Source organism: Anoplophora glabripennis, unplaced genomic scaffold (assembly GCF_000390285.2).
Source record: "Anoplophora glabripennis isolate ALB-LARVAE unplaced genomic scaffold, Agla_2.0 scaffold109, whole genome shotgun sequence".
Lineage (NCBI taxonomy): Eukaryota > Metazoa > Arthropoda > Insecta > Coleoptera > Cerambycidae > Anoplophora > Anoplophora glabripennis.
In genome coordinates, this window is record NW_019416246.1 from 73,212 (window position 1) to 93,058 (window position 19,847).

General features: G+C 34.1%; 1 protein-coding gene across 1 annotated transcript in view; it reads right to left on the reverse strand.

Moving 5' to 3' along the window:
* Window positions 1-857: 857 nt before the first annotated feature.
* The window catches only part of LOC108904937 (histone acetyltransferase KAT7), a 235,694-nt gene continuing 216,704 nt past the window's right edge, over window positions 858-19,847 (reverse strand). Inside the window, exon 5 of the mRNA XM_018707661.2 lies at window positions 858-2,183. Within this exon, the coding sequence (XP_018563177.1) occupies window positions 1,822-2,183 (362 nt within the window). The 3' untranslated portion in view covers window positions 858-1,821. The remainder of the gene's footprint in view (window positions 2,184-19,847) is intronic.

Sequence of the window (19,847 nt, forward strand, 5' to 3'; positions counted from 1 at the left end):
CAAAACCCTGTTTTTACTTTTTCTCTAGCCATTATTTATAAAAAAAAATACGAATTAAAAAAAAGTCATTTTTCAAAAAATGTTTTTTTTTCAATTGCATTTTTTATTAACAAATTAATTTTTTTCCAAAACTAATTCACCATTCGATTTCTCGGAAAATATTACCCCAGTTTTGATATAAATACGTTGTTTTCGTTAACAATTAAAAATGACATAAAGGATCAAAGTTGGCAAAATTCCAATTCGCACTAGTGTGACCTTTACGTTGGCCCACCTCAATAGGGACCTTTGAGGGTTAACTTAAGCTCAAATCATATTTCAATCGGAACGGCGAACACCACGCCGCCAATGTCTTTCTACCTCGGTTGTCGAATGCGGTTAATTCCAAGAAAGTGACGCAGGGGTCCTCTTTGAATTCTATCTCAACAAATATCGTACGGACTGTATCTATGTCACTCATTTGAGCGGTTAATTAATTTATTCAGATGATTGGATTGTAAAGAGAAAATACACACATTTGTTCGCAAAATATTTAGATATAATATTTTTTTCGATTTTTTTTAAGTTTAACATCCTGTATCTCACAAACTAATTTAAGGATAAATTTTTATATAAGAAAATAGTCTTTTTGGCTTTTGACACGAAGTAATGTTACACCCTGAAGATTAATGACAACTATTGTCATTTGTATATTGTAATGTATACGAAAATAAGTAAATTTCATAAACACGCTTGACTTATGTAAGTATTTAATACACATTTCAGGACACTAACTTGACCAAAAAATTATCTGATATTTTCAAGTTTTCCAACCAGATTTAAAAAATTTCCAGGTTGCGAAAATATAAACCCTGTATTAGATTATTATTTTCAAAATTATATACTGGCCGCCATAAAGTTTGTACCAAACAGGAAGATATTTTGTCTATGATTTTAGAAAAAAACTTATGATAACTTTTGTTTGTCTAAATTCAAAGGGCAACATAAACATACTGGGAGATTTTTGGTTAAAAAAGAATTGTCTCTTATACTTTAACAAAATTTAAAATATTATTTTTCGAAAAATATTTAAAATTTCTGGCTGAAAAAACTAACTCGACTTATAATACTGATAAGTATTCTTATATAATATATAAGTAGGTTAAGTTAAAAATAAATGCACCACAATTTAAAGCAATTGAAAAGAATTAAAAACTGATATATTACCGATTTTCTTTCGTTTTTTTTTTTGAAAAATTTAAAAATAATTTTTAATTTTGGTTTGGTTATTAAAATAACTCCATTTTTTCCAAAATTAAAAATCAACCAGTAAGTCTAGGCTACGCTTATTTGATATTCAGACAGAAAAAATATTTTTTGACAATTTTTTGTTGAATTATAATACAAAAATTCTTGACATCTAATGGCAGTACCTCGTAAATAAAAACCATTTACAAATGGAACTTTATATATTCTATGAAATTTAGAGAAGTTCATTGATATTTCCTTGATATTTCTGGATCTATTACATTCTCTGACAATTCTAGGTTTTCCACATTGGTATAGACCCTTAACTACAGATCTGCATTTTTTACATGTGATGATTTTCGATACCCCTTGCTATTAAAAAAAAAGATGAATAAAAGTTTTATGTTAAAGTTTGCTTTGACCAAATAAAAATCAGGTCTATTCGTTTTTCTTTTCTATACCCATAAAAACTGTTGCGAGGGAATAACTTAACACTTAATTCTCAGCCAACATAATAAATAACGGCTTAAAAAATTTTCTAAATTATTTATAAATCAGTTTTTAATAAATAAACTAATTAATGTACACTATTTTTCAAACGGAAGCCGGCTGAGGAGGTGTCCACCTAAGGCAACTAGGGTCGACCTCCTTCAGGAGCGACCCCCTTCTCTTAACCCTCTCCACATACTCGTCCAGGACGTCTTGCTTCTTTAAAATGATGTGTTTACCTTTCCAGTACTTCATCATTCCCAACGCCTGCAGCGTGGATACGATGTCGTAAGAGTGGATGGCCATCTCCTGGCTGATGTCCTTCACGGAGAGTTGGGTACCCGCCCTGGAGCACAGATAGCCTAACAGAACGTCTTTCCAGTACGATCTGTAGGAAATAAGGCCAAGGTCGCTGAGGGGCTTCTCTGGAGAGCCGATTTTGCCTTCGACTCGAGTTAGGAGGTAACCTGTAAAGAAAAAAGAGTTTCTTCAGAGTTATATGCTAACTTGGACGCTATTTCGAAAGATGTATGAGTTACTTAGAAAGCATAAGTGATTTTTCAAAAATACATATATTCTATTATTAGCTCTCACATGTTTTTACTAATTTTTAAGGTTTTAAGCTATTTCAAGCAAATTAAAAATATCTTATCAAATGAAATTAAACAATGTTCTACGACATCAGACACCGGTATGCAAAAGATATTCAACCTCACTGGCAAGATTGTTAACTGCTGATACTGCGGGAAACAACTACTCATGGGCTACGTGCCCCACCTGGTATTGTATTACACCCCTCCTCATTAGACAGTTAACAGATAATTATTCAAAATGAAATCTAAAACTGAAATGTTTAAATAACAAGATTTTAACCCAACAACTAGACTTTCTCAAAGGATTTTGGCGCGCTGAATTCGAATCCCAGGTCCAAATTTCTCAATAAGCTCTGGTTTTTGAGATATTCTAACCTAAAAGTGCCAAAATCGCGAGTTTTTGGCATACTTGAGGTTATGTTACATGGATAGATACATTTTTTGCTGAAACAATTAAGCCGGCCGCACATTGAGATGCAGGTGATGCAGGCAACGCAGGGCAGGGTAGTGCAGGTTTCTGTATTCAGTACAACTTAATAGACCCGCGCGAATTGGAACGCAAAGTAGGGTAGCACAGAACTGCGTTTAAGTAAACCTGCATAGCGCAGTCTTCCGGACCCAGTTTCCTGCACCACGTACTTAGTAGTTTTTGGTGTTTGAAAAAATTGGCTCATAAAATTCGGACGATAGTGCAAATTCCCCTTGAGTATTTCTCCTTTTCATATAGTTGCTTTTCCAAAATGACTCTTTAAAATATTATATAATAAAACAGTTTCTTCAAATTCTACGTCAGAATCTGACTCGGAACTGTCCAGAAACAACGCCATGATCAAAATTTAAAAACAAAACCTTTTAATGCCCAAATATATTGTTATCGCATTCGCATATAAGCAGGAACTGCCAAGACTGTGTTTCAAGTAGCGCTCACACTGCGTGACACGTTTTTTCCTGAACTGTGTAACCTGCCCTGCCCTGCATGGCCTGTGTCGCCTGCATCTCAATGTGCGGCCGGCTTTAACTCTCTAAAACGCTCTCGTATTTATCCCGATATTATTTTTCGTTATAATAGTTGGACATGGGTAGGGGAAGGTGGATTGGATACGTTTAGCCCAAACAAGTGAATATTGCTTGTCTGGTTCTAGGAATATGTAAAAAGTAGTTTTTCTGCCATTACTACCTGTCATAGTAGTTGGATGTTGATCGGTTATTGGGAGGTATGTAGGGCAGTGGACGATGAGGGGTGGGTCCGTTTAGGCTAAAATCAATTGAATATTGTTTGTCTGGCCCCAAGTTATAAAAAAGGGAATAATTGAGTGCACTCCGTTTTTCAAAGAGTTGGGGAAACTCATGGTAGGGAACCAGCAGTTTGTACATACACACATAAACACAGTGCCTATTGAAACTGATAAAGCAACTGAAAATTAATGAAGATTGTACTGTCAGAAATGCTATTAGAGAGAATGAAAGATGGAATAGGTTTCCGTCTCGTTTTGAAAAATAGAATTTTCCATATTTTCTGTATTTAAGTACGATTTTTCGCGATTTAAAAGAAATGGAGAGTGATGGAACCTTTCTGGCCCTAGATTCGAATTCAACGCATCAAAATACATATAAATAAGGTCCTGCAATAGTCGAGGAAATGAAATACTGAACCTCTGAAATCTGTGCAGTAAGATGGATCGTGATGCGGTTTTTTGCATTCGATTCGCTAGAGCGTCCAGAAAGTTTGTGACTCTATGTGATCAATGAGAAATGAAAATTGCATCGGTGCATAAGAAAAATGTATTTTTCAAATTGCATCTCGAAGAGTTAAAATATGAAGAATTTATAACTCGGAAAATATTGACGGAAATAAGTTCAATTTTGCTACTCGGGGTTTTTGGGGTCGCAACGGTCTCCGAGGTACCTAGTGCCCAGGGTGGCCGGTTTCCACATCGTCTCCTGGAGTTTTGTGGAAATTCGTTATAAACTTAGCCGAAAGTCGTTACCTCGGAGTTTTTGAGGTCGCTCAACACGAACATCACGACGATAACGGTTTTCGAGGTACCTAGTACCCAGGATGGCTGGTTTCTGTGACAACTATTTTATTCTTAATTATTTTTTATTATAAAAATACATTTACTTATTCTATAATTCTAGTAATTCTAGCCCCGAATTCGGATTCAGCGCCTCAAAATGCATGAGGACACTAGGTCTAATCTTTGGAACAAACCACTTTTCTTTTTTTGTGTACATGTGTAATTAAGTTATGTATGTAGAAGGCAATAATTTTATCAGATTCAGTCACTACCCTGGTCTGAACTCTATTTAAAATTTTCATGTTGGTTTAAAGCGGTAAATTGGATAATGAACCCTACTGACGTCATGCAAAATTTTAACAGCATCATAATTCAGTAATAAAACATGCTATTGAATTAAATCGGACGCCGATTTTTGAATGAGACGATGGCAAACATCGAGGTTTAAACACGCACACAATCTGCCAATCTAAAAATATAAATTAACGAATTAGATTTAATACCCGGAACAATGATTCTAACCGAAAGACGTACCGAGATATATTTTTTATTTGCCCAAGTCCTAAAATAAATGATTATATCAGAAGGTTCCAAGAAATGTTAACAAAACGAAAATTATACAGTAATAATAATTAAGCAAATAGGAGACTATCTGTTCTAATAATTTGTTTCACGGAGATATGTGAAAAAATTGTGAGAGCAATTCAAATAGAAGCGACAACATATAGACAGAGCCGTGTGAATAAAACATTGAGGCCCAGTCACTCATAAAATTTTTATATAAAATTACACACCACATCATTGGTATTTTGATACCACAATAGGTAATGTAAAATTACATCTCACAAGTAAAGTTACATAAAGCATGTAATTTTACACGTTTATGTATCTATATTTACCAAATGAGAAATTTTACTAAGAAACAGGAAAACTATATAGTCTATTCAATAATGTATCAACAGATAAAACATTGAATACTATCAAAAACAAATTAGAAATGATAGCAATTTGACAGATAGATCTAACTTAGGTATAGGTTGCATAATGGAAATATTAAGTTTATGTATAAAAATACATATTTTCAATTGAGTAATGAATTTTATCACTAATTTCGGAATGGCAATGAGGTCTTCATTATCACCAATTTTGAGTAATATTTTTATGAAATTTGAAGAGAATTATGTTAACAATTTAAATAAAAAGCCCTCTGTTTGGTGGATATATGTAGACGATATTTTTGCATTTTTTTGAATTTACCATTGAGGAATTAAATATATTTCTAGATAATATTAATACCAGGAACCAACAATTAAATTTAGTTTGAAAATAGACTACCATTTCTAGATATTTTAATTAAAAAAATGGCAATTATTTAGAAACAAGTGTTTATAGGAAACTAATTCACACAAACATATCTAAATTTTCATTCAGATCATCATACTGATATAAGGAATTTTTAATAATGAATTGAAATTCGTAAAAATGTACTAATAAATAGTCTTAAGGAATTTGAAATTTCAACAGATTTATTGTTGACTTTAGAGCATGTTACAATATGTTTGACAACAGATATGAGTTGTAGACATTTGCATATCAAGTAGTTGTAAAAATTCTGATAGTGCGGCAAGAGCTAGGCAGGATTCCGTCTCTGCTTAAACAACTGCAAACTCCCAGGGTAGACATTCGGTCACGCCCACGGCAACGAACCTCTCTCGTGTGGCCTCTGGTCTAGCCATACTTGTTGAACCCGCGATGTTCGTTTAAGTCTCTCCCAGAATGTTTGATCTTCTTGGTATGCCCAGATAAATTATGTCTCTTCCTCTAGGTCTGAATTTCGTTGTTTTCGGAATTTTTCGCTGTTTACAACATCTCTTGGGGCGGTCTGGGGCTGCCTGGAGAGAGTTTCGACGCAACGGCTGAAAATTTGGTAACATCGGTGAAAAGTTGAGATGCATGAAGCTGCGGTGGCGGTGGCGGCCGCTGTGTGTGGAGCGGTTTTTGCTACTTGGAGCGGTTTTGATCGCAACGGTGGAAAATTTGGAAAGATTGGTGAAAAGTTGACGCGCCATGCTCTGGGCATCATTGTATAGGAGATTCGGGTGACGATTGATAGCGTTTTGGATGGATTTTCTCAGTTTTCTGATTCCGAATGGAAACTGTGCTGAATTTTGAAAACGCTCGGAACTGAAAGTACGACATTTAACCACGTTAGCCTTTTCTCAATTATGATATTCCAAAAATCATACCTTTTCCATAATACCCTTCTCTATTCTATTGATGGTTAATTAAGCTGAATAATTTTTAAGAATACTTTACCTGGTGATGATGATCATATGTTTGATGCATTAACATCAGTACAAGCTATATTAGAATAAAAACTTAAGAGATATAATAATACTGACTGCACCTGATCGTACCAATGACCATTATTGGAAAATCCTGCATACAAGGAAATGATTTCGAATTTAAAATAAACTGTTATAATTGGGTATTATATTATTGAATAATTAAGTAATTCAATTATCACTTATTACCACTTTATTAACAGAACCAACATCTTCCCTCAGGGCGCAATACTTTAATTAGTTCCTTAAATAACATCTATTTCTTGTACTCCGTTACATGTTTTGCAGAAAAAATCTCCCCATGTAATTAAGGTGTAATTAAATTATAATAGCTGCATAAATACATTCAGATTCATTCACGTCGGAGTAAATTTACTGAAAATAAATTTATTATGCAGACGATCGCGATGATTGTATTAACTGATTAGCAGAACGAATCATTTGTTGAATAAAATAAAATATCTTGGCTTGTTACTCTCGGTGTTTAATCGTCTCATTACGTTATTTAAAAAACATAATTACATACAAACGGTTTAACATGGGATTTAACGACCAATAAATTAATTTTCGTTTAAATTAATATGTGTATGCCTATTCTGTTGCTAATATTAAAGCTAAAGAAATCCCAACTGTTTACATAAATTCCTTTACATATTTAATTAAAATCAATATAGAATTACATAAAAAATAGAATAAAAAGGTTCGTAAAAAGATAGCACCGCAAACTGGATATTAGCAATTCTAAATTTTATTAGAAAAATTGTTAAAAAAATCATACGGAAAAAACTTCAATAAAACTTTCTACTCATAACTTTTAGAAATAAAACAAATATAAGAAGAAAAACGAAAAAATGAAGATACGAGTAAATAAAATATCCCATGACTTTGCAAAAGCGTGAGTACAAAGTTCCAAAATTTTGTTGAAATTTCCAGGTATTGATCGCTCTGAATTGTTAGTAAATGTTATATAGGTCTCATTAATAAAGCTTTTGGAGTTAGAAAAGTAGAAGAAACGTGTGACTTCATTAACAATAATTATTTGTATTATACAGGGGAGCCTATCGAAAACGTACTGCAAGGCATTACAGGGTAGCAATGGACTTTTCGGCAAAATCCAAACACAGGTAAAGTTTGCTTCTGAGGGGGACACCTTTTGGCGCAAAAAGCATAGCAAAATCTTCAACCCCCTAAGTGGGGGTGAAGTGGGGGTGCCATCCCCCAAATTTTTTTAAATGGGAATGGGGGTCAAGTGGGGGGTCATTAGAAAGGGCTTTTAATTCTCTATACATCGATTCTTACTTTTTGAAAATCGATCCATTATTTTAGAAAATATGCAGCTTTGAAAATACGAACAATATTTTTGACGAGAAATGCGAAAATCGATTTAATTTTACTTCAAAACTTACGGTATTAGCTTGGTAAATTCCTTCAAAAGAATTCGCTTTTTTTTTTTCTGATTTGCGAATTCTTTAGCCTGATTTTGGTGAGCAAAAAATTGTCCGCTTTTTGTTTCGTATTTAGATAGGCCACAAGAAGTTGCTAGATAACTGTCTTGTGACTTGTAGTTGAAGAGTACCAATACTGCCGAGTCTTTTAAATTGATTAATTATGGTGTACTCAATTCCAGAAAGAGTAGAAATTATTGAGCTTTTTTTCAAAAACAATGAATGCGGAAATCGGGTCGCCGAACTGTTCAACCAACGGCATCCTGAGAAACATGCGTCTGGAAAAATTGTTCGCGAATTGGTGGCCAAATTTCGCGAAACTGGCTCCGTTCATAACAAAAAGAGGCAGGTTGAAAATCCGGTACTAAATGAACCTACGGAAATAGCGGTATTGGGGCAAGTGGCAATGGATAGTACGCTGAGTACAATGCAATTGGCTACTGCGACAGGAGTGAGTCGTACAAGTGTCCAACGAATATTAAAAAAATACAAATTCCATCCTTATAAGATTCGGCTAGTGCAAGAGCTAAATGAAGACGATTTTGATCGTCGTTTGCAATTTTGCGAAATAATGACTGAACGAGCGATAAACGATAATTTCCTCTTTAATGTGTGTTTTTCGGACGAGTGTACGTTCTTCTTGAATGGTTTAGTGAATCGCCATAATTGTCGTTACTGGGCTGATACCAATCCAAGGATTTTCCATGAGACACACTCCCAACACCCCCAGAAGTTGAATGTATGGGCAGGTATTTTTGGAAATTCCATTGTAGGTCCTTTTTTCCTTCCTGGAAATTTGACAGGCGATATGTACTTGGATTTACTACAAAATGTCATCGACCCAGCTCTAACAAATATCATAGAGGACGACCCTGCTTACAATGAACACGAACTGATTTTCCAGCAAGACGGAGCTCCTCCACATTACTCGCTCAATGTGCGCAATTACCTAAATGAGACGTTTCCAGGACGCTGGATAGGACGAAGAGGTGCAATTGAGTGGCCCCCTCGGTCACCCGACTTAAATCCTTTAGATTTCTTTCTCTGGGGGCACATTAAAAGCAAAGTTTACAGCACTCCACCTGATACCTTGGAAGATCTGCGAGGACGAATCATTAATGTATGTCGCGAAGTAACACCGCAAGTGCTCCAGAATGTTCGACAACGGTTTGAAGACAACCTGTATCATTGTATGCAAGTTGGCGGACAACATTTTCAGCATTTACTTGACTAATACCGTAAGTTTTGAAGTAAAATTAAATCGATTTTCGCATTTCTCGTCAAAAATATTGTTCGTATTTTCAAAGCTGCATATTTTCTAAAATAATGAATCGATTTTCAAAAAGTAAGAATCGATGTATAGAGAATTAAAAGCCCTTTCTAATGACCCCCCACTTGACCCCCATTCCCATTTGAAAAAATTTAGGGGATAGCACCCCCACTTAGGGGGTTGAAGATTTTGGTATGCTTTTTGAGCCAAAAGTTGTCCCCCTCAGAAACAAATTTGACCTGTTTTTGGATTTTGCCGAAAAGTTCTTTACTACCCTGTAATGCCTTGCGGTACGTTTTCGATGGGCTACCCTGTATAATTAGCTTAAACCAGAGGTCCCCAAACTTTTTTGTCTCATAGACCACGTGCCAATTTTTTCTGCCTTTATAATATTGAATTGTTACAAATTCATTAACTTCAAATGTACTTTTTGACAGCTCACACAGTGCTTATCACTTTGATAGGTAATTGATAAGTCCGTACAGATACAATTGGTATAAATCTGTGCCGTCCTTGCAAAGCTCTGATACAGTTTGAAGAAGCCTTGCTATTTCAGTATGCACGCAGCATATTCATACTAGTATAAAATGTGCAGGATTTTACAAGTTACAAGTGTTGCGACCACAAAGCGAATAACCTACTTGCACAATCGATCTCGAATTTTCCCGTGAGTAAAGCATATAGCCATAAAGTTTCCCAACTCTAGCTCCAAATATACATCCTTTCATAAACATTTGTCTTAAAAAATTTTAATCCATATGTAATACATAGATATGTCTATTATAAGAAAGTATTATGTAAGAACATAGGTATTATCTGTATTATGTAAATTATTCCATTTATGGAAAGCGAAAATTTCGGTCACGACCTGCTTAAACGGGATCCATTTTTGTGGATCTACATCTCGTGCACCTCCAGTTTTTATTTTCGCTGACATAGACTCCTTACAGTAGACCCTTAGTGTGACGTTACATATTTAGGCAACCCGCAAAAAATTGTCATGACTGAAATTGTACAGACCGAATCTGACCCTTGTGTACTATTTACAGATACTATAAAAATGAATAACTTCAAAATAATTTATTTTTACAAGGATTTAGAAGTATTTAAGAGCAACCAACACGTGTTTCGTAAAACTGACACACTAATGTGCTTAAAACTTACAAAAAGCAATACAAAAGAATATTCTTAAATTTAAATAAAGTAAAAATTTAACATTAGCCGTGTTATTTCCAATGCGCAAGCTCGGATCATTAGCGTATTTTCTGTACTACTATTTAGTTTGTTCCATTTGCAGGCCATGTATGTAGTAGACAAATTGCTGTGACCAAAATTGGCAAGAGCTGACATGTGATGGCATTATCTAATCCTTTAGGACAGGTACAAGTACATTTGGATATTTGTCCATCACTTAGTAAAACCTAAAAGCGTGATAGCTATGTTTAGATGAATATTCCCACAGGTTTATTGTATGCAAACTAGCACTTTACCTCGACTGTATATACAGTGTGTCCACTGATTGAGTGCACGTGGGATGTAAAAATTTTTCGAGTTGAAATTTAACCTTCTGGGCTTCATCTCTGCTTGGCCTTAAACTAAGAAAAAAAAATTGTCCAATTAATTAATGCACAGGGTGTTTTTACGATGAATTTTCAAAAATGTCAACAGTAAAGTAGCTTTGTTTTTAAAAGTATCAAAAATATTTAGTTAGGAAAGTTATTGAGAATTAAAAGTTATGATCGATTGTCTGTCAATTTTCAATTTGATCGTCCAACTTTGTTTTTTTTTTTTTATTTACTTGCAACAAGACAGATACCCAGCGTATTCAACGCGAATCATTCGAGAAGGCCTAGATGGTCAATTTTCTGGCCGGTGGATTGGGCGAAATAGCCCAATTCCTTGGCCTCCTAGAAGTCCTGATTTAACTTTAATTGACTTTTATTTATGAGGCTATCTCAAGCAGAAAGTCTGTGGGTCTCCGTTGAATAACGATTTATTTCAACTGAAACGAAGAAAGATTAATTAATGCCATCCCCATTCAAGAAATCGAAAACGCCTACACAAAATTTACAAAGCGCGCTGAGCGATGTGTAATGGTTGGTGGCAGCACATTTGAATAACCATTACCTATATTATTTGTCTATTCATGTTTATTATATTACATACGTTTTTTTCTCTGATAAATAATTAGGAGTTTGTACTTTGCGGTTGTGAAAAACAAAAAAAAAGTTAGCCGATCAAATTGAAAATTGACAATGTGTTATAACTTTTAATTGTCAATAACTTTCTTAAGTAAATATTTTTGATATTTTTAAAAACAAAGGTACTTTACTCTTGACAATTTTTGAAAATTCATCGTAAAAACACTCTGTACATTAATTAATTGGACTAATTTTTTCAACTTCCTAGTTTAAGGCCAAGCAATTTTTTGTCATTTACACTCCACGTGCACTCAATCCGTGGTATTTTCCTCTTCTTACTGGCGTGAACTTCTCCTCTGATAACTGAAAGTTTATCATCATAAAGCATTTTTTGTACATAAATAGAGGAAACAGAATTTTCTCCTCTTTGGATGAGTTTCTTTTCTTCAAAGTACACAAAANGTCGAAAATCGATCTGGTAAAAATATTGAGAAATTCTTCATGACAATTTGCACCACGGGATTGCCTATTATTGCCTAAAAAGGTTGATTCGTCGACCCCTAGGACCACTTTGGTAATCATTGGCTTAAACCATTAAAGCTTTAGAACATATTACAATATGTTTGACAATAGATATTGGTTATAGACATTTGCATATAAAATATTTGTAAAAATTTTGATTGTGCGGCAAGCACTGGGTAGAATTTCGTCCCTGCTTAAAGAACTGCAAATTCCCAAAGTAGACGTTCGGTCACATCCACGCACCATCTCTCGTGTGGCTCCAGTCTAGTTTGTCTTTCTGGCTGGAAATAACTAAGTTCGTTTAAGTCTCTCTCAGAATGTTTGATCTTTTTGGGTTGTCCAGATAAATGATGTAATGGGTGATCTCTTCCTCTGAGTTCGAATTTCGTTGTATTCTGAATTTTTTTAATTTCCGAAATTCGGCTCTAAATTGGCATCCATTCACGCTATCGGGAATAGGAGCTGCTATGTAGAGGCGGCTGTGGCTGCATAGACCCTACAGTTCCCTGGATGTTCCAAATTTTTGTTGGGATTGCCAGATATTGATCATTCAGAATCGTTAGTAAAAGTGATATAGGTCCCATTAATATTTGGGGTTAGAAAAGTAGAAAAAAAGTGTAACTTTTTATTGAAAAGCAGCAATTTTTTTCTTTTACACACAGGAACTATATCGTCCCTCTTATCACATAGGGGCGTATAATCCAAGAAATAAATATACATATACGCCTCTACGTGATAATAGGGACGATATAGTCGATATCATGGTCCTTTTGTGGAACAACTCGCAAAGCTCTACGTCCTGTTTGGCGTCAGTAAACAGTGTCCTGTGTGCGGCAGCCTTTAAAGGCTTCTGCACACAGAACGCGGTTTGCCGCCAAATAGTACACGCGTACAAAAAGATAAAACAGAAACTCGTAAAATTGCTGCCAGAACAAAGATCGCTGCATGCCGTGGAAGATCTCGTTCTATGTACTGACGCCTTAAAGTAACATAATAGCTATTTATGATATACGTGTTAAAAGTAAGATTTTATTTTGTGAGTGAAGATGATTAAAAAACGAGCGTAGCGAGTTTTTTAACTTCACGAACAAAATAAAATCACTTTTAACACGTATATCATACACTATTTTTTCTACAAAACTGTTAAAAGTGGGCTTTTTAATTGTCATTTTTGATGTTAAAAATATCACTTTTTGACACGCGTGTTAAACACTAATTTAACACTAGTGTTAAAAGTAACTTACTTTTAACACGCGTGTCAAAAAATTACATTTTTAACATCAAAAATGACAATTAAAAAGCCCACTTTTAACAGTTTTGTAGAAAAACTATTTATTTCAATGCTTCTCAGCAAATGCTACTCAGTGTAACTACCACCTATTTTTTCTTTATGATAAAGTACTAAATTCCTATATTTTATTTTTGTTTTGAAACTAAACTCTGAAACTTGATACGTATCATATTTTTTTTGCTGCTTTGGTTTTAACGCCTTTAAAGAAAAAGTAATAGGTATTATAATAATTTCAGAAGCCTGTAGATGTATTTAATCATTTCTCAGAGGTGGCAAAATACCCAAATATAAAAATATTTATGTCATAATTGCTTACATTAGTCTTGTTCAATAACAATGTTTTCAAATTAATTTTTTTATTCTCACTTGGTGAAAGGTTACCAAAAATAGGTAATCCTTATTATTCATTGGCACGTCATTAATGTTCTGTTCAATTTAACGTTTCTAATATTATACTTATTCAAATTTAGTTAACAAATTTGCTAGTTCTAATAAAAACTATGTAAGTGATGAATAAAATATAAATCCAGGGTGATTCAAAAAGCCGCTGACAGACTTCTAGGGTAGATAATACATGAAAAATTACGACGAAAAGTCTTAATAAACATAGGGTCGCAAATGCCTCCTTAACGAGATACAGGGCGTCAAAGTTTCTGTAAAATTAAACGTTGTCTGCTATAATTCCAAAATGCCTGAACATTTTTATTTCAAATTTGCTATGCGTAGTTAGCACCTTAAGACCAATGTCTGATGTACTGTTCAAAATTTTATGAGCAGCAGTGTCGTAGAGACGGGGTCAACGTGACCCTTTTTTAAAAATATTTTCTACGCCACTGCTAATTTTGTCAAATGGATACTATTTTCGTGTAAGGTGTTCAATTGTCTATCGAATTGGTATCTTGCAAAATTTTGATTAAAGCTACAGTTTTTGAGTAATTTAGGTTTCAACTAGTTTTGTCAGAATGAAATAACGTAAACAATAAACAACAAATTTAAGGGTGAAAATGTAATGATAAAAATTGTATAACTGGAAATAATGTAAAATTTCAGAGTAGGTGCTGGAAGTGTTAACAACACATACAGTGCTGAAAAAAATATCCCATATATTTAAGTATCTCTTAAGATGATTGACGTGAATGAAACTGGAAATAACAACAACTAATAATGGGCAAAAATTTGCTGTACCGTACATAAATTCGTGAACCAGTGACGGAGATACCGGGACACACCGTTACTAAAATTTGGATAAGTGTATTTAATTTCGGTATTTCTAAAAATAATATCTTACATTTTATTAGAAAAAGTAATCATTTCTCCCGGTTACTATTTTTTTAATACGAAATACGACATAATTGAATAAATCGAAAATAACTCCAATAAAAATATCGTTTTATTTTTACTTCTGATAGTTATATTGTATTCAAAATTGTATTTATATAATACAAAATTCCTATATTTTTTTACAGTGAGACGAATGCAATAACTTAAAAATTACGTGCTGTTTGAATAAGATGGAAGATATCTTTTTAAATGTAGTTATCCAATTTCCAAAACTTTCAGTTGTTCTTAGTGACAAGTGTTTCCTAGTATCCCCAAGAGTGGTTTGCAGATTTGTGTGCTAACTTAGCAAATTTACACCCACAATGAGACCATTCTTTAGCCTAAGTTCCGTCAAGCATATTAAGATATGTTCAAATAAACGTGATACTTTTTGTTACTTATAAACACGGTATTTCGGCAATGAAAGGTTTCCGGACACACGTTTATAAGAATATTTTGTATTGATTCTACAATTAAAGTATATTTATCTAGTTCAAGCTTTCATAATATATCTAAACAGAGAGAAAAAAAAAGTAGTTAAGCTAAAGCCAGGAATAGCCAAGTTAAAACATGTAATTTTACAAATTCCTCCAAAGATTAAAACAACTGTTCAGACATGCAAGTTTATATGCCATTAAAGGATCCAAAGCGTGTAAATTTTTAATTTAGATGTAAAAACTAAATAAAGCAAGATAATAGTCTCTTTACTTGTTTGACATGTACAGGGTGCTCCAAGCGACAAGGTTTTGATCAGTAATTTTAATTAATAAAGGTATTTTTACTAAAGAATGCGTAAAATAAATGAATAGCACTAAAATTTAGGAAACATTATCACTTTGTTTCAAAATATAAACGTTTACAGATCTGTATGTCTATATGTATGAATTTCCTTTCTTTTATTGGTCAGTAAAACATATACAGGGTGTTACGGATGTTGATGGCCAAACTTCAGGAGGTTATTATACAAGTAATTTTCAACAAAAAAGTATTATAAGATTTTTTTGGAAAATTGATAGTTGCTCTTTTATTTAACATTTTTTGATTTCAAAAAATTTTGTGCCTTTTTTCATAAAACAAAAATATCTCTGTTATTCTTACAGCCACATCAAATTTAGACATACCATCAGAAAGAGCGTTAAATTTACTACACGAGCATATATGGGTGATTAAAAAACTTTAAAAAGTGAAAATTGTGAAATGAGCAAAATTAGTGGTATCACCTTATTAATGGTAAGCCAAAAATTTGTCAATGAGGACGTGTGTTTTCTTCAGCAAAAACTACTGTATTTAGTAAGCTTTTCAACGATATACCAACTTTTGAGTTTGATATTTTTTTTGGCAACAATATCAAGGGCAAAGGTAATAAAACCGTAAAAATCGAAAATACACAAACTTTATAGTAAGTACTTTATTTTTATTTTAAGACTGTTTTTTTAAATTAAAGTAACAAAATTGTTGAAAAAATTATTTATAACTTAGTAACATATTTACAATGACTTAATAATTTTCGATGTAACCTCCCCCTTGACGGATACATAAAGCGCACCTTCTCCGCACGGAAGCAACTGTGCGACGCACTTCTCCATTTTGCTGTCGAAGTAGCTCCCAACAAGCAAAAATCCTTTGTTCGAGCTGTTCTCGAGTTTCAATTGGTACTTCATATACCAAAGATTTTAATCTACCCCACCAAAAGAAGTCTAACGGAGTTAGATCAGGACTTCGAGGAGGCCACCTAACTGTACCAAAGCGTCCTATCCATCTATCTTCATAATGCTCATTTAGCCATGCGCGAATCTCCCTGCTGTTATGTGCAGGGCAACCATCCATTTGAAGCCAGGAATTAATCCGAAAATTTAAAGGAACTTCTTCTAATATATTATGCAGTTCGTTCTGAAGAAGATCAAGAAATGCCTCTGCATTTAATGTATTTTCTAGTATAATTGGTCTAAGAACGTAATTTCCAATTATACCCATCCATACGTTAACTTTGAATCTGTATTGATTATTGGAGGGCCTGACAGCATGAGGATTCACAGGTGCCCACGTATGGTCATTATGATAATTAAATATGCCATCTCTGGTAAATGTTGACTCGTCAGTCCAAATTATATGCTTGTAAAATTGGGGATCTCTATTAGTTTGTTGGATATACCACTGACAAAACTGAACACGTTCTGCCCTATCACGATCCAGTAAACTTTGAACAGGGGTCAAATGATAAGGGTGAAGGTTGTTCCTTCTGAGACTTCTGTGAACTGACGTATGCGAAATTCTCCCAAGTTGTATTGCTGCCCTGCGTGTACTTAATGTGGGAGTTTCTTCAAAAAGCGCTGTTATAATTTGGTCTTGATGACGATTTACTCGATCGGCATTTAGACGATGAGGTCCTGGAACACTGCCTGTTTCTCCCAAAACCCGAAATGTAGTTACAAAAGTTTTTCTGTTTGGAATGCGTCTTTCAGGATAGCGGCGAGTATATTCTGCAACTGTTGTTCTAGAATTTCCATTCAAACACCATACACTAATAAAATATTTCAATACTCGTTATTTGTGAAAAAACGTGGCATCTTCAGTTTAGATACTTGAGTTATAAACAAGAACACTAAAGTAATTTTATGACTTTGACAGTTGTGTCAATATTGTTTTTCACATCCGCCTTGACATTTATCTATCATGAAAGACGCATTCTAAACAAAAACACGTTTGTAACAATATTTCGGATTATAGGAGAAAGAGGGAGAGTTAAAAAACAGCTTCTTGAAGAAACTCCCACAAAAACTGCACGCATGGAGTAATACGAACAGAATTAAAATAAAAATAAAGTACTATACAGTTTGTGTATTTTCGATTTTTACGGTTTTATTACCTTTGCCCTTGATAATGTTGCCAAAAAAAAGTAGCTAAAAGCATTGCTGTTTTATTAGACCTGTAAAACAAATTAACTGAATACATATTTTGATAAAATATAGTTCCTAAATGTTCTGATTTATTTAACAAACGAAATTTAAATATTTTTTATTAAATGGATCCTTGGCAAGAAGAGACAGGACCAACGCCTTGTTTGTACCCGTTCGAGCTCAGATGGTGTACAAGTTTAAAGAATTCACTTTTTTGAAAAGTGTAAGTTTTACAATTTTTTTATTTGAGGCATTGTTTGGAGCATTACGATTTCTTTTTCGTTTTTCAATTATTACAGATTAATAGTGAAAAAAAATTAAATAAATAAAAAATGAAATGAATAAAAAATGAAATAAATAATTAAACTAAAGTTATTTCAGGAACTGTTACCGAAACCCGAAATTGTTCAGTCCGAAATAATTTTATTGCCAACCGAATTTCGAATTTTGGCCAGTCATTACGCAATTACGTAAGGACGCAATGCGGCCTTTTTCCAAATAATCAAGAAGCAGAGCAACATTTCAAATAAGTGCAAATGTGGAGACAAGTCTATTCTCCTTAGCCTAACCTTAATATAAGACAATTTAATAAACTTCCATTTACATAGGTACCACTTTCGTTATTGTTACTATTTATTATTTTATTATTTTGTCTTTAGGTAACACAAAAAAAGACAATTGCTAAACCTATTTTTTTTAAATACTAAAAAAATTGTAGTAGACTAAAAGGATAACAATTTTGAGTAAGTTTAGTTCTAAATACGTGACTTTTTAGGGTATTTTAAACCTATTCATTTAGTTATGTTAATAGCCTGTGCATCTGGAAATCGGAACATACTTTATGTTATATTAAATTAATTTTCACATTGAAACTGGTTTATTAAATTATAATTTAGAGGCAACGTACAGGCAATATTTAAAAGCGACCCCCCAATCGTCACACCCTCTGTCCATTTCCATTAAACACCCAATATGGGTTGCGTCACGTGTCGCCGGACAAAAAAGAGCAATATTTGAATGAGCGTCGATTGTGGAGGCTGGAGATTTCAAGTATAATAAAGGCGACAAAATTGTAATTAGTCGGTGCTTTAATTGCAGACGCCTCGCGAGCCCGTTAGGGCGTGGCGTCTGACGTGACGTCATTCATTGACGCCGCCGCGACGCTAGTACGGAGCCAGACGTCGGCTATCGACCCATTGAGGTCAATACTCTCCCCTCCTCCTCCCGGCCGGAGGCGCTCACCAGGCCTAGCAAGCTCCTGCGATTATTCGCCGGCCCCGCTGAAACCCTGCAATATAGCACACGAGCCGTATCGACTTGCCATAAAGTTGTATTAAAACAAGGGTACTTAAAATATGTACAGAAAATACCAGCGATCTCAATATAAAATTCGTTTCGTAAAACATGTTGACAACTAACACGACAATACTGTTACAACTCAAAATTTGTGAACTTTGGGTTATACACTCAGTGGCGGAACTACCACCAGCAAGAGGGGAAAGTGTGGGAGTGCCGCAGTCTCCTCCTAATTGCTTTCCACATTTATAAACAGTGCTTTCGAAAAGTAACGAATAAATTCATTATTTTTTAGATTGAGAAGTTTTCGAAAAAATCCCCTGGCACGTTGATTTTGTTTTCAAAAAAAGGCACTTTTTGACATACGACCCATATTTGTGGCGTCATCGAGATATGACGTCATCGACAATTTTTTTAAATAGCAACCCCCAATTTTGACCATGCCATTTGAAAGAGCGTGTCATTCTACATACACATCATGAAAAATTATGGTGTTACATAACAAAAATTTCAAGAAAATAATGTTTGAAGATTTTAAAATTTAATTTTCACAATACTGAAAATGATAATGATTATGTAAAAATCGACTAAATTAAATGTTCAAATTGTGCACCGTTGGCTGCCTGACAGTAGCCAAGACGATTAATAAATTCTTTTTGGACATTATCAATAACTTCAGGAGGTATACGATGTATCTCGTGACGAATTCTTGCTTTTAAATCTTCTAAATTAACCGGTCTAGTAACGTATACTTTGCTTTTTAAGTATCCCCACAAGAAATAATCTAGGGGTGTCAAATCAGGCGATCTGGCTGGCCACTCAATCGGCCCCCTTCTCCCTATCCAACGATTCGGGAACAGCTCATCTAAATAAGCACGGACAGGCGTTGCATAATGGGGAGGTGCACCATTTAGTCGATTTTTACATAATCATTATCATTTTCAGTATTGTGAAAATTAAATTTTAAAATCTTCAAACATTATTTTCTTCGAT